Genomic DNA, 15,674 nt, shown 5'->3' with positions numbered 1-15,674 from the left:
GACCATCGGGGGAAGGCTGATCGCAGCCCCGCTGTGGGGAGAGTTTGGGGGGCTCAGCACCCCCAGCCCCTCGGGCGGCGCCGGGGACAGGCGGGGACGGCGGCGGAGCCCAGCGCGGAGCAGCAGTGGGCTCTCGTGGTGGAGCGATCCAACTGCAGAGCGCAGGCACCGCCGGGGCTGCGCCTTCCCGGCCCGCCCCGGCCTCGGCAGGCACCGGGAGCCCCGGGCAGGCAGCGCTGCAGGAGCCCGCAAGGACCCCCGGGTGGTTGGTGATGGACGGGGAGGATGAGCAGCCCTGCCCAGGCTGGAGCGGGTGGCACGGGGAGGTCACCTATAGCCGGTGTCACCTGCAGCTGGTGTCATCTTCAGCCGGTGTCAGTCACCTGCAGCCGGTGTCACCTGCTGGTTGTACGGAGATGAGCTCAAGGAGAGCCGGGCCACCCCGAGGGAAGGTCCCTGCAACTCTTGCAGAGCTCCGTACCTGGAGTGAGAGGGGGAATCACGTCCTTCCTCCTGAGAAAGGGCCCCCAGGAGCCTCGCAGGTCCCTGCAGGCAGCTGGGGACGGGGAAGGTTCTGGACTCCCTTGTGCAGCTGCTCCTCACACACCTCATGCTCAGGGAGGGATTGCTGGCCCACTGAAAAGGGAGTGACACTTCTAGAGGAGCAAAGGCTGTCTTTGAAGGGCTGAAAATTCACAGAGTCACGGAATATCCATAGTTGGAAGGGGCCCACAAGGATCATCCTGTCCAGCTCCTGGCCCTGCACAGACACCCCAACAATCCTACCCTGGGCATCCCTGGGAGAGGTGCCCAAACCCTCCTGGAGCTCTGGAGGCCTTGGGCACTGGAAGGGGCTTCAAAGTCTGCCTGGAGCCTCCACTTGTCCAGGCGAACATCCCCAGCTCTCAGCCTGTCTTCATCAGAGAAAACTATTAGATGTGAAAAAGCCTCTTCACTCTCATTTCGAGCTGCCCTCTGCTCCCTGCTGTTATGGCACAGCTCCTGGTCCCAGGCTAGCACCGTGTCAGCCCAAAATGACAAAGTTTGAAGATCTCCAGCTGCGCAGTGGAGCTTGAAATAACCTGGTGGTGCTGCTCTCTGCCAGGTGATGGACAGGGAGAGTGGTGCCTCCAGCACAGCTCTGCACCCCTGGGAGCTCAGGGTGTGCCCGTGCCCTGCTCTGGAGCCTGGAGAGCAGCTGAGCTGCAGAGAGCCAGGTTGGCACTCCTGAAAATGGCATTTCCAGCTGCTCTGGGCACGGACAGCCTCGGGCAGGAGCTGAAGGGAGCATTGCACACAGTGAATGCACGAAGTGCTGTAAGAATTCAGTGTAGCTGAGGCTCTTCCTGAGCTTTAAATGAAAGGGTTCAGGTGCAGTCTAAACCTTAGAGGAAGATTTTTGTGTTTGTAGCCACCACAGTGGCCACGGAGGTCCTGAAGCACGTCGGGAGCCTGCTGGGGTGTGAACAGGAAACAGGAGGAGACACGTTTTGTTTTTAGCACCAGATCTCATTTCCCTGCCTGTGCTTCTGGCAAGTCTCAGCTCGACCCCATTTTTCTTTCCTATTTTCTTGCAGCTTTCTGTCCATCTCCCTCCACAGCACTGATTTGCAGCTCAGCCATGCTTTTGCAGCATCCTCCTGCCAGCTGGGAATGTTCTGCTAGCTCAGGGTCACAGGCCTGGTCTGTAGGGGTTTATTCCTGAAGAATCATCAATAATTCATGCAGGAGCTCCTCCAGCTCCTCCTGGGCAGGCCAGACCTGTCACCAGTGCTGGGATCTGTACGGCCAGGCTGGGGACAGTGCTCAGGGGGCTCAAAGCCTGGTGACAGTAATTTCTCCTCCCAGCCTTTCCCTGAGCAAACTGGTACTCAAAATTCCACCTGGTCCCTGTCTTTGGGGAGAAAAATGAGTGGTTTGGAGGTTTGGAATCTTCCCAGCTGAGGGGGGGGCATGGCAGCAAGTGGGGTCTGGCAGGTGGGTGCTGGAGTCGGGGGAATTCACCTCCTGTGGTGGCAGTGATGGGTTAAACTCGGGCACTGGGGGTAGTGACTGGTTCTGGGAGGTGATGGGGGAAGGAAACTCCAGGCAGGGCTCCTCAGGGAACTCTCACAGTCCTGGGGTGTCATATTTATTTCCTTTCCCTTGTGATGTTCCAGCGTGGTTCTTCTGTTCTGCTCCATCCCTGAAAAGGAAAAGCATTAAAAACCGCGAGGTGGAGGGATAACAGTCCCAGCAGAAGGAAGCAGCTTTCCCACCTCCCCTCCCAAAATCGGGCACGGGCTGTGAGACATCCGCTTCTCCAGCCCGAGCTCCGCGGGCAGCGGGAGAGGGCGGGAGCAGGCGGATCATCCCTCCGGGAGAGCCCCGGGCCGCGCAGGAGGAAGCGCGAGCACAAAGCAGGGAAATGACTTGGCAAAGGTCACCTGGAGCTGGGGCCGAGCCCAGGAATAGCACCGGGCTCCGGCCACCCCCCGCAGCACCGTCCCTTCCTCCCGCTGTGCTGAGGGCACAGCTCGTGGCACTGGGGGTGGCTTTGGCTTTGCTGCTCTTTGGGGCACCAAAATTCACCACGGCAAAGAAAAGTGATGACAGTGGAGCCTCACCTGGGGAATCCAGAGTGGTGAGGGGAGCTGGGAGGGATGGGAATAGGCTGGGGGGGACAGGGGTGCCCATCAAGGCTGGAAAAGCAAGAGGAGAGGGCGAGGTGGGCACAGGACACCAAAGGCTGCTGGAGGCTGCCTGGAAGGTGTGGAGACACAAAGATGATGTGGCTGGTGGGGCTCCAACTACACCTTGAGGATGCTCCAGAACAGCCAGGGAAAGTTCCACACGACCTTCCCTGTCCTGAATGCCTTCTTCTGTTGCCTCGAGACCAAAGTAAACCCAGCCTGGGGTCTGGGGGCTCTGCAGGCTCAGGAAGAATATGTGGAACACCTTCAGGCTGTGCTACCTGTGTGTGCACAGCTGGCCAGATGTGGTGATACCAGTGCAACAGCTGGGCAGCCTGAAGGTAGGGGCTCAGGGTGAGGTGCTGAAATAAGGCCAAGAAGGGATTTGATGGTGCAGGAGTGACGCCAGGGAAATCAGTGCTGAGCCAAGCTGGGATGGAGCACGTGCCAAGAGAGGGAGCAGCCAGGACAGCCGGATGCAGGGACGGGGAGAGGACTGAATGGACACAGGCTGTGTCTGCCAGCACCTCCCTCCTTCCCTCATGCCCTCCGGGCTGTGTTTGGTGTGGCCACGCTCCTGCTGATTCATCAGCTCATTTTGGTGTGTCCAGCTGGAACTGGTGACATCATCACCTTTGTACTGGGAAAGGTGACTTGGGCTCATCGCCCTCCAAAGGCAGAGCAAGGAGCAGGGATTGCACTTGGATTTAGACAAAATGAGAATATGTCAAAGTCTGAGATGTAGAAGTGTGGAGAACAAGGCTTTGGGTCAATGAAGAAGCAGGAGTCCATCACCTCTTCTGGAAGCACAAGAGGTTTGTGGTGGGTCAGGGCCTGCAGGAATCCCACCTTCTGGGCACTGTGCTCTGCAGGTGACGGTGCCCCCAGGCTGGGATCGGAGGGCACTTCCACACCTTCTCACTGCCGGGCCCGTGCCGCCCCACGAGCCCCCACCCCGCCCCGGCATTGTACCAGCCCGGTCCTCCCTTTTCCTGTAGGTGGGGTTTCCATAGGATGTCTGCTGCTCCATCCCCAGCCCGGCCAGCTGGCCGGTGGCTGCTCCGGGGACGGTCCCTCCGCTCCGGGCTGTCCCGGCCCGGGGAGCCCCGGTGATGGCAGCGCGGGGAACAACCACCAGCCCTGCTTGTGATTTCCCCTCCTTTCCAAGCTCTGGCTGGAGCCCACGGCCCTCGGAGATGGGAGAGGATGCCGAGGCCCTGCGGTGGCCCTGAGGACTCTCCGGGGATGCGGTGGCCGGCGGGACAGCCCATGGCAGCGCGGCGGGGCCGCGGGGGCTCTGCCAGCAGCGTGCTGGGGCTGAGCCGCTCGGCGCTGCGGTTGCCGGCGCTCTGGTGGTGGTACCTGTTCCTGAGCGCCGATGCCCAGGAGGTGGCCACGTTCACGGTGCAGTACCGGGTGCTGGAGGAGGTGCCCCCGGGAACTGTCATCGGGAGCCTGGCCGAGCACTTTGAGGGCGGCGAGAGCGGCGAGGCGGCCGAGACCTTCCAGCTGATGGGGACCCCCGGGAGGTTCCCGCTGCACGTGGGCAGCGGGGATGGGGTGCTCAGCACGGCCGGGCGGGTGGACAGGGAGCAGCTGTGCCGCCACAGTGATCCCTGCTGGGTGTCCTTCGACGTGCTGGCCGCCCAGAACCCGGCCCTGATCCACGTGGAGGTTCAGGTGATGGACGTCAACGACAACGCACCACGGTTCCCCATGCCCGAGCTGGAGCTGGAGATCTCGGAGAGCGCATCCCTGCGGACGCGGATCCCGCTGGATCGAGCCCTGGATGCTGACGCTGGGCCCAACGCCCGCTGTTCCTATGCCCTCTCCCCCAGCGAGCACTTTGCTCTGGAGGTCGTCTCCAGCTCTGATGGGACGAGGCACGCGGAGCTCGTCGTGGTTAAGGAGGTGGACCGAGAGCTGCACTCCTCCTTTGACCTCGTGCTGACGGCCACTGATCACGGGGAGCCACCAAAATCAGGTACTGCTTTGATTAAAGTCATTGTCCTCGACTCCAATGACAACAGCCCCGTGTTTGCAGAGAGCTCCCTGATGGTGGAGGTTCGGGAGGATGCCCAGCCCGGGACCTTCCTTGTGACGGTCACGGCCACTGACCCTGACCAGGGTCCCAACGGGGAGATTGAGTACAGCCTGAGCAGGCACGCGCCCCCCGAGGTGCTGAGCACCTTCAGCATTGATGCTCGCACGGGCAGCATCCTCCTGAGGCTCCCTCTGGACTACGAGGAGACCCATGCCTATGAGCTGGATGTGCAGGCGCGGGACCTGGGCGCCAACCCCATCCCGGCGCACTGCAAGGTCCTGGTCAAGGTCCTGGATGTCAACGACAACGCTCCCGATGTCCACGTCACCTGGGCCGCACGGGAGCCCGTGCTGTCCGAGGCCCTTCCCAAGGACAGCTTTGTGGCCCTGGTGACAGCCAGTGACCCTGACTCGGGAAGTAATGGGCAAGTGCTCTGCTCCCTCAGCCAGGGCTATGAGCACTTCAGGCTGAAGAGGACCAACAGCCACAGCTTTGCGCTGCTGACCAACGCCTCGCTGGACCGCGAGCGGCGTGCCGAGTACAACCTGACGCTGGTGGTGCGGGACATGGGGGACCTGTCCCTGGCCGTGCTGAAACACCTCACCATCTGCATCAGCGACGTCAATGACAACGCCCCAGCCTTTGAGAAGGCTGCCTACGAGGCTGCTGTTGCTGAGAATGGTGAAGCACCTGCCTTCCTGCTCACTGTCCGTGCCACTGACCCTGACCTGGGCTCCAATGGGAAAGTCACCTACAGGATCCTGGACCCCTCTGCTTTGGGGTTGGTCTCAGTCGACCCCATGACTGGAGACATTTTTGCCCTCCAAGCTTTTGATTATGAGCAGATGAGGAGCCTGGAGTTCCTGGTGACAGCAGAGGATGGAGGGCATCCCAAGCTGGCATCCAACATCTCCATCAGGCTGGCTGTGCTTGACCGGAACGACAATGCACCCATCATCACCACGCCAGCGCTGGTGGGAGGGGTGGCCACGCTCTCTGTCCTGGTCAATGTGGACACCGGCTGCTGCTGGGTGGTCCCTGGGAATGGGAGCACCCAGGGGGCTGCGGCAGTGACCAATTCCACACTCATGTCGTGCCCTGCCAACCCTTTCCTCTTCACCATCGTGGCCAGGGATGTGGACTCCGGCACCAACGGGGCTCTCCGGTATGATCTGGTGGGTGGGGATGATGCCAGGCTCTTCATCCTGGACCCGCTCCTGGGGCAGGTGTCCCTCAATGCCAGCAATGCCAGCAGCCTGGCCGGCAGCCAGCGGGAGCTGCTGGTGCGGGTGAGTGACCAGGGGGACACCCCCCTGCACACCCTGGCCCGGCTCCGCTTGCTGTTCCGGCGGCACGGGGCCTTCTCCAAGATGTCAGCGCGGGATCCCGGCTGGCCCAGCCTCTCCGTGCTGCTGCTCATCTGCCTGGCCGCTCTGCTGGGCGGCTGCCTGCTGCTGCTGGCGCTGACCCTGTCCCTGCGCAAGAAGGACAAGAAGGACGGCATGGCCTACAACTGCCGGGAGGCAGAGGACGCCCGCAGGCAGCAGCAGCTCAAGAAGCCGCACAGGCAGATCCAGAAGGCCGACATCCACCTGGTGCCGCTGCTCCGGGGCCGCCCCCGGGAGCCCGAGCCCCCCCGGGCCTGCCAGGAGGAGCAGCCCGACACAGCCACCCCTGCGGCCGGGGGGTCCCCGCAGAGTCCCCTGCACCTCACCCCCACTCTCTACAGGACCCTGAGGAATCAGAGGACACAAAAGGGCTCGGAGGAGCCGCAGGGCACCTTGGAGCTGCCCGTCCTGCAGCGCCGGCCCTGCCCGCCCCACAGAGCCAAGCACGCCGTGAGGGAGGCTGCGGCCCCCGCGGAGGCACCGCCGCACGGCAAGAGCTTGGTGAAGCCACCCATGGGAGAGCCCCGAGTGCCAGCCGAGCAGCCCGTGGGTGCGGGGGGACCCGGGCAGCCCCAGCCGCACCAGCAGATCCTCAGGAGCCTGGTCCGGCTGTCGCTGGTGGCCCTGGCGGAGCAGAGCCCGACCGGGGAGTTCTCCATGGAGTCGCCCCCAGTGCAGGTAGGAGCCGCTCCGGGCGCTCCCGAGCGTGGGCACCTCCAGCCCTTCCTTGCCTGGGCCGTGCCCAGCCTGGCGAGGTGGGAATGTGCAGCCTGAGGGTCTTTGCTTGGTCTCTTCCCCAGGCCTGGGTAGGATGAACACCCCCCACCCAGCAGGGTCACCCCAGCAGGACAGGCGGGAGTGGGGCTGTCACAGGGTGTGACAAGGGGACAATCCCAGGGACAGGAGCAGCAGGAGGGCTGCAGGGGAAGCTCGGGCCCAGGTGGGCTGCCCAGCGCTTGTTTTTCCCCCGGTGTGGGGATGCTGAGCCATCTGCGGGAGGAGGAAACGCTATAAAAAGGCCGGGGGATTCGGAGGGACGTCCTGGCAGGAAGCAGCTTGAGTGGCCAGCCCGGGGCTCAACAGGCTTTTCCTGCCTTGCAGCAAATCTCCCAGCTGCTCTCCCTGCTGCACCAGGGCCAGTTCCAGCCCAAAACAAACTACAGGGGAAACAAGTACACGGCCAAGAACGGCAGCAGGTAAGGCTGGCTCCCAGCACTTCCCTTCCCCACGCCCCCTTCCCCTGCCCCAGCCCCACCAGGCCAAAACCTCTGGGGGCAGAGACACACAAAGAAAAGCCTCATCTCCTGAGTTTGGAGGTTCTCCCTTCAATGACAGGTTGTGCTCCTCTGGTCCTGGCTTCCAGTCGTGTCCAGCTGCTCTTTGCCTCCTTCCTGGGGTACCTTTGGCAGGTCCCTCCATACTCACCGGAGCTCTTCCATGGCCATGGGCCATCCCTTGCCAAGAACTCTGATGGTTCTGGGTGCTCAGGAGCACAGAGGGGCCCAGCTCTGGAGGCAGCAGCACAAGAATGAATGTTCTCATGGCTTTGGACACTTAGTGCCTGTCAACATGAGTTTGGGACACCTGACCCTGTGCCAGGGGGCAGATGAGTGAGGAACTGCAGCAGGGCTGGAGGCACTGAGATATCCCATCTATGTGCTAAAGATATCCCCAAACTTCATGGTGTTCCCATTAAATTATGCTGTGTGCTCTGGGTGCACACTCCTGAGGATGCTGAGTCTTCGTCACTGCCTTGCCACGTCCCTCTGTCCCCACCTGGCCAGGCCATAGGCAGACACAGCTTTCTCCACCTTTCTCACCTGCAGCTGCAGAGGATGGAGAGGGAGGGAGAGCAGCTTCAGGGTATCTGGGGTGCTCCTCACCTGGTCCTGCAAGGGGGAAGCTCCTATGAATTAATGGGGAGGAGCCAGCAAATCCCTGTTTGCTCAGGATATGCCCCTAGATCCCTGGAAGTGTTCCAGACCAGGTTGGGTGGGACTTGGAGCAACCTGGGATTATGGAGGGTGTCCCTGCCGTGGCAGGGGGTGGAATGAGATGGGCTTTAAGGTCCCTTCCAACCTTTCTGTGGTTCTCTGATCTTGCTGCAGAAGGATAAAAACCCTTTCAGGCAAGCAATGTGGAGCAACCCCCCAAACCTCATTAACTGATGGGCACTCGAAATGTCCTTGGTTCTGTGGGTGGTGCACGGGGAGGGTGCCCAGAGCCCCTCTCTGGGGCATTTTGGGGAGATAGAGACCCTTCCAAGGGCTCATTGGGGCTGAAGTGACCTGGGTGTTGTGACCTCTGGCAGGGCTGCAGGGCTGGACACGGGGCTGGACACGGGGCTGGACACAGGGCTGGACATGGACTGCCTGAGCACCAAGGACAGCGGGCACGGCGAGAGCGAGGCCGGGGACCGCGACTGCGACAGCGCCTTCGAGCTCTCCGTGCAGCAGCTCGTGGGAGAGGAGCTGGAGACCCTCCTGGAGCCACAGGCAGGTGAGGTGACCTCGCTGCTGGGACAGGCTGGGGCTGGGGGGGCTGCAGCAGTGGGATCTCCTCAGGTAACCCACACTGACCCCATCCAGGAGGTCCTGCTGGCCTGCAGCAGCCAGGGCACGTCGCACCTCCCAGAGTGGCTCTGGCAGGAGCAGTGCTTGGGGCAGCATGTCTGGACCATCCCAGGCTTTTGGTAGCAGGCCAAGGGATTTGCTGAGCTTCACATTGGATCTTTCCATGTGTTTATGGCTGCTCTTCCCTCCCATGGACGTGTCTGCTGAGGTTTAGGGTTTAGTGATGTGTGAGCTTGGCCTCTGTCATTGCTGAGGGGTGAGGTCCAGTTGCACATTGCAGCTGGTGAGCTGCTTCCCACGCTGGCCTGAGCCCTCCCTTCATGGTCTCCTGGTCCATGCAGAGTGAAAAAGGTGGACACTTGTCCTTGTTAAACCCCTCAAGATGTTATCTACCCTCAGAGCCCCACTGGGTCCTCCTTCCTCTTCATCTCTTGTGACCAACCTGCTGCTAATTTTATCTTTTTTGAGATGTGTGACCAGAATTGTGCAGTGTTTAGGATCCACTGGGGGTACAAGGAGGTTTTCTGGTGTGTTCCTGTCATGGTTTGACACTGGCACAATGCCAGTGCTTCCATGAAGATACTTTCTCTCTGGTTTCTGCTGTGAGATGTGACTAGGAATAAGCAAAGCAGGCTCTTACTTAGGGAAAAAGAACCAGAACTTTATTAACTACTCTACAACTACAGATAAAAAGGAACACACACACAGGGAAAATGAAAACTTCACAAGTGCATTTCTTCCTCTCCCCACCAAATTTCTAACTCAATACATTTGTTCTTCAAATCACCAACTCTCGGTCCAGCAGCACCTTTTAGACAATCAATCTTCAGTTCATCAAGAGGAGAGGAGTCTTTCTTGTACCATGGGCTTCCCCTGGAAACACAGCTGAAGCCTCGTGTGTTTCTGTGTCACTCGTGGCACCGCCTGGAGTACATCTGCCATCATGACTTCTTCTTTTTCATGTCCAGTGCTCTCACCACTGAACACGGACCAGAACTGCTTCTAGGGTTGTCTTTTAAGGATGCTCTGTCTCGATCTAAAAAAAAGGCACAGCCTCTCTTTTGGGACACCTGTCCCCACAATTTCTCCTTTGGGACACCTGTCCCCCCCATATTTTTTCACCCCCTGGGGCCGAGGGGCATCAACACTGAGCAGTCTCTGTATCACAAACAATCTCTCTTTTGGGACACCTGTCCCCCCCATATTTTCACCCCCTGGGGCCGAGGGGCATCAACACTGAACTCTATTGGTTCTGAGGCCATTGCCTCCCCCTAGAATGCAGTCTCTGTATCACAAGGAACATGGTTCTGTCCATGGCTATACAAAAAGAGTCCAGCCAAAAGCTATTCCATCATCTCTTCCCACTAGGATTCTTCTCTATTCTTCTACTATCTCTCACTCGCCCAGACCTCTCTCACACTGGCCCATTTCCTTCCTCATCTTCCACTCTATCTTCTAGGAAAGGTCAATGTTCTGTAAAGTTCTCATTCTCTAAAAAGGGGTTAAAAGCTCCTACAAGCGGCCGGCTGAACCCCCCCCTCTTCTCCGTCCCAGCCGTGCTGCCGGCACAGGCCCATGTTTATCAAGCTTCAAGGTTACAGTCCCAGGCAGCGGCTCTCTCTCTCTCTCTCTCTCTCTGTGTCTCTCAGGGGGGGCTGCCCGATGGCTCCCGGTGTCTCTCTCTCTCTCTCTCTCACCCTTCCACCCCGGGGCTCAGGCCTACCTCTCCCGGCCACATGGCTTTCCCCTCCCCCTGCCCAGCCAGCAGCTGGGCCGGGGGAGAGACCCGAACTCTTTCCCGCCAGAAACCCAAGAGGACCCTCCCAGGGGAGAGCTCTGCTTTTAACCCCGTGTTCTCAGAGGCGTGTCCAAGTCCCAATGGCCAGGTTAAATGCCAATATTAAAGTCTGAATATCCATTGGCCCAAAACACAGCATCCCAAAAAACACATTTCCTGTCAAACCACCACAGTTCCTCATTCCTGTCCTGCCCAAGCTCCATGCTGAGCCCTGTTTGTTGTGGCTCCCAAATCTCTCCTCTGCGTTGAGGGAGAGCCATCAACACATGACAGGTCGTTGTTCCCTGTGACAATTATCTGACAGTTGGGGACACAGAAATTCACCAGCCACATTTTGCTCATGGCAGTCAGCATTATCAGGTCCTTCAGCAACCCTCTGCTTTTGGGTGTTTTAGTGGAGTCAACACCAACATTGTCCCCTTGCCATATCATTTATCACTGTGTTGAGCAGATACTCTGGGACTCTGCTAATGACCTCCCTTGGTGAGGAAGATTAATTATTCCTACCATCACTTCCCAGCTTTTAACACATATTAGTCCCTACAGAACCTGGCTGTAAATTCAGGCACAGCTCAGGTCCTCTGCAAGCCTGGCTGGTGCTGTTCCATCAGCTCAGGTGACCTCTGCCTTCACAGAATTGAATGCTGGAATTGTTGGGTTGGAAGGGACCTTAAAGGGAAGTGTGGGTTGGAAGTGACCTTAAAGCCCATCCCATTCCACCCCTTGCCATGGCAGGGACGCCTCCCACTGTCCCAGGCTGCTCCAAGCCCCATTGTCCAACCTGCCTCAGACACTGCCAGGGGTCCAGGGTAGCCACAGCTGCTCTGGGCACCCTGTGCCAGGGTCTCCCCACCCTCCCAGGGAACAATTCCCACCCAGTATCCCATCCAGCACTGCCCTCTGGCTTTGGGAAGCCTTCCCTTGTCCTGGCACTCCAGACCCTTGTCCAAAGTCATCCAGGACTCTCCATGCAGCCCTTCCAAATTTCCAGAACACAATTCCCCATGTGACAATGTCAGGTGGTTCCTCTGGGAGCAGCAGCTCCATGGCTCTCTCTGCTGAGCCTTGCACAGAAGGATTTCTCTGAATCTGCCTGGGCTGGGTTCACCTTCACATACTTAAAAACTCCTGTCACCATTTCCACCTCCCCTCCCTCTGATCCTGCATTCATTTGAAGCAGTAGTTAATGAACAGCAGCTAATAAACCAGGCAATTTCATAACTGAGTTCCTCTGGCACTCCGGGGTGAATACCATCTGGGCCTGACATTTTCTACATGTTCCTTTTATTGATTTGTTCTAAAAATCTCCTCTCTTGGCATTTCAATTTGAAAGAGTTGGGCTGACTCATGTCCTGTAGCAGAAATTTCATTGTGGAGCCTCTGTGCTCCTCCACAGAAGAGAAACTCATTGAGCTTTGCTGCTGGGGTGGTTTGAATTCCAGAGCTGGGCATTTTTGGTGCTCTTCCTTTGAGGCAGAACCTGCTGCTTCTCCCCCTTTGCCTCCCTGCTCTTTTATTCCAGTAAGGAGCAAACAAAGGAAAGGCTGAGACTTAAAAGTTTCCTTGGATTCTGAGGTCCTGCAGCCAAGAGCAGGGAGCCAAGAGGAGCCCCAGCTCCATCCCAGGTGCACTGACATGCCCTGATCCCAGAAAAGGGACTGGGGGAGCTGCCCAGCAGCTCTGAATCCAGTCCTGCCCACGCAAGGATAGAAAATCAGAGCTATGGTGAGGTGCCATCTCCCATGATCCTTGGATCTGACAGGAAAATCATCCTTTTGGCCAAATTCCTGGGATTCCATAGGATCATTAGGGCTGGAAAAGCCCTCCCAGACCATTGTTCCCCAGCACTGCCATGTCCACCAGTGACCCATGTCCCCAGTGCCACATCCCCATTCCTGGGGTGATGATTCCACCACTTCCCTGGGCAGCTCCATGCCAGCAGGGAATGCTGAGGCTGTGTGGATTCCTGCTGGCCATGCCCAGAGGCTGATGTGTTCCCGACCTGCAAACCTTCCTCAGGAGCTCAGAGCTGCCCCAGGAGCCCAGAGCTGCCCGCAGAGGCAGCCGAGCGCAGCCGCCGGAGCTGCCGGCCTCCTTCCTCCTCTCCCAGACACAAACAGAGCTGTGGACTTGCATCCTGAGAGGGAGGAAGGAAGCACTGCTGGTGCTCAGGAGCATCCTAACAGCTGGCTGAGGCTGGCTGGGCCTTTGTGCTGTTCCCAGCGGGGGACTGCAATCCCGGGCAGCTCTGGGATTGTTGATGTTGTGGGATGAACTCGCAGCACCGTCTGTTAGCTCTGATCCCCCAGCAGCCCAGCACAGCACTCCCAGCAGCAGATGAGAGATAGAACTTTATGGATGATAAAAACAACCCCTGCTCCCCAAACACCATTAAAACAAGGCAGTAAAGAGTTATTGGTCAAATTAAACATACCTAATTATGAGGTTTTCATGGCCATGGGACCGTCAGCCCAGCTCTCCCTGCAGAGAGCAGACCAGTTGTACCCTGCTCCAGAGCTGAGGCAGCCAAATATTCAGGGAATGAGGTGGCTTCTTGCAGACTGGGGAGGAGAAAACTGCATATTTTACAGCAAAACCTGCAGCACACTTGGGTGATGTCTCAAGGAACAATCACTGCAACTCAAATACTGAGATTGCAGAAAGAAGCCCTGGATGTGAAGCAACACAAAAGAATTTTGGGGCTCCAGCTGAAACAAAAATCTAAGGGATGTACCTGCCCTTCTCTCCTTACCAGGCTGAAGTCCCAGCTCACTCCCCCAGCCCATGCCAGGGCAGTTGTTTTCCAGAGAAAAAGGAGCAATTGCTTGGCTGGCTGAGGGAGGAGCCTTGTCTCAGTCACTGACTGCAGATCCCAGGTCCCAGCTGTGGCAGGGTATTGACCACCCTCTGGAATTAGCAGGATAAGAGCATTGGAATGGGGACCCTCCTTTTCAGATGCCACTTTTTAGTCAGAGCCACACAATTATTATTACTACAGTGACACCAGCCCTTGCCACCCTGGGACTGCTGGGTTTTGTTACCAGTGAGGTTTTGGGGCTCCCAACCCCTTTCCTAAACTGACTGGTTGCTCTGAACTCCCCTGAGGTTCTGGGATGTGCTTTGGGAAGGAACAATGAGGGGCTGGAATGCAGCCTCTGTGCACCACAGCACGGCCTCTTGTTTACCAGCTACCTCAAAAAACAAGAATCCCTATTCCCCTTCCTGCTGTCTGACGAGGAAGCTATTCCAGGCTCTCCCTGCTATGGGGTCCTTCCTTTATTTTCCAGGAGATGTTTATTCATGGACATCTATAATCACTTCTTCTCTTGCCAACACTATTTTAAGCATAAAGATTTCCTCTGCTGGCGCATATCTCCTCAGACTAATGACAGGTTGCAGTCAGATCCCTGGAGAGCACTTGCTTCCTTAGGAGCAGCAACCCCCAGCTCTTGGGGTCTCCATTGTGTGAGCCTGGATCACTCCTGGTTTCATCTCCAGAGTTTTCCCTGCTGGTGTGGTTTCAGCTCCCTCTCCCACAGATGGATAATCAGATTTGTGTGTAATTCCCCTAATCAGACCCATAACAATCCACCCTGGCTGTGCCTCCCTGTCAGCAGGGAATGCTCTGAGTCCTCTGTGTGATTCCAGTTGCCCATTGTGGGCCACAATCAAATTTCTGCTGCACTAACGAGCCTGCCCCAGCCCCCAGCCCAGGCGCCCCCTGCTCCTCAGCTGTTTCCAATCGAGGAACAACTACTTTAGAGCTCAATTGTTCAGTCCCAGTCTCCAACCATCCAGCTGTGCATTTTATAATCCAGAATTTCATTCTGGTGTTATTGTTTTCACAGTAACCCATTTCTTTTCGGTCTCAATCTGCCTCCTTAGCAGCAAATTCCCACCCTGGAGTGACCCTGAAGGGAAGTCCACTATCTTTGTGTCCAACACTTCCCCCTGGAAAGCTTTTCATTGTCTGCTCCCCTTCAGCCAGTCCTGAACCCTCCCTCTCTCAGGCTTTGCTAACAATTTAGTGAAGTGCCAATTGAGACTGCAACAAATGAGAATGCACAGTGATTCTAATGGCTATTATATTAAAAACAAAACAAAACCACCAGTAGTTTCAAACCAGTTCTACTGTGGCTTTTTTAAGCTGCTGGTTTGCATGGTGTCACTGGTGATCTGTTTTCAGTCATGTCTGTCAGCTGATTTTAGATATTTTCATTTATCAGTATTTTTATCAATCTATCTCCCCCCCTGTTCTCTGCTGTGCTGTCCCTCCCCAGAGCTGGCTCTCAAGAGGCTGACAGCTGCAGACCCAGAGTGGGTGGCCCGGCTGTCCCTGCCCCTCACCAGCAGCTACAAGGACAACGTCTTCTGCCCCGACTCGCCGCGCTCCCCCGAGGATGAGGAAGCTGCAAGGCAGGAGAAACCGAGGACCTTTGAGACCTTTGGCAAAGGTGCTGGGGCTGACCCTGGTGGCAGTGGGACGAGGCTGGCCAGCACCTTCCTGTCGGAGATGAGCACCCTGTTTGAGATGATCCTGTCCCAGAAGGTGCAGGTGCACAGCGAGGCGGGCGCGGGGCTGCTGCGGCAGCTCTCAGCCCGTGGGCACAGCCTGGGCCTGGGGGATGCTGCTCCAGGGCTGTAGCAGCTCAGTGGCTGTGGCAGGGAGAGAACAGTCAGAGATTTGGGGTGCCCAGCCCTATCCCCAGCCCCAGCAGGGTCACTGTATGACCCATGCCCTAGACAGGTGTATTCCTTCCTTTGTCTCGCCCCACTGAATTTCTCCACAACTGATTTCACCTTTAGTTCCCCTCCAGCTGTGTGTCCTTGCCTTCCTCCTCTCCCACCCTGCTCTCCCAATGCTCTGCCAGCCTCCCATCCCACCCAGCAGCAGGAGGGCCTTTCCTCCCAGGACAGGCCCAGGCAAGGGGGTTGTGAGAACAACCACAGCACAGCGAGATACATCCATGTGATCAGAGACTGTGAAAATACCTGTCACGGACACTGCTGCAGCTGGGCTCCAGGGTTTCAGTTATTTAAATAAAACTGTTTTTTTCTAACTCTACCCTCTCTGTCAGCAGTGGAGCTGACATAATATATGTGCAGAAAGCCTGAAGTGGCAGCTGGGGAAGGGGAGATGAGCCTGTTGTCTCCCACAGGTCCTTCCAGCTCCTGTGGTTCTGCCACTGGGAAGCTGGC

At 57.6% G+C, this 15,674-nt stretch overlaps 1 protein-coding gene across 1 annotated transcript; it reads left to right on the top strand.

Moving 5' to 3' along the window:
- The first annotated feature begins 1,722 nt into the window (after positions 1-1,722).
- PCDH12 (protocadherin 12) lies at positions 1,723-15,364 on the top strand. The gene is made up of 5 exons (XM_066560467.1): positions 1,723-1,771; positions 4,027-6,782; positions 7,206-7,300; positions 8,416-8,603; positions 14,756-15,364. Exons 1-5 carry the CDS (start codon positions 1,723-1,725, stop codon positions 15,118-15,120), a joined length of 3,453 nt encoding a protein of 1,150 aa, XP_066416564.1. The 3' UTR covers positions 15,121-15,364.
- The last annotated feature ends 310 nt before the right edge of the window (positions 15,365-15,674 follow it).

Source organism: Molothrus aeneus, chromosome 15 (assembly GCF_037042795.1).
Source record: "Molothrus aeneus isolate 106 chromosome 15, BPBGC_Maene_1.0, whole genome shotgun sequence".
NCBI lineage: Eukaryota > Metazoa > Chordata > Aves > Passeriformes > Icteridae > Molothrus > Molothrus aeneus.
The sequence above is the reverse complement of the archived record's forward strand: the minus strand, read 5'-3'. Positions and strand labels throughout refer to the sequence as shown.

Excerpts from the sequence above, each read along its gene's own strand:
- PCDH12 (XM_066560467.1), top strand. The coding sequence starts at position 1,723 with ATGCAGGAGCTCCTCCAGCTCCTCCTGGGCAGGCCAGACCTGTCACCA. Across the intron at positions 1,772-4,026 it reads CAGGCCAGACCTGTCACCAG|GGTGGTACCTGTTCCTGAGC; the intron begins TGCTGGGATCTG and ends CGGCGCTCTGGT. Across the intron at positions 7,301-8,415 it reads ACGGCCAAGAACGGCAGCAG|GGCTGCAGGGCTGGACACGG; the intron begins GTAAGGCTGGCT and ends GACCTCTGGCAG.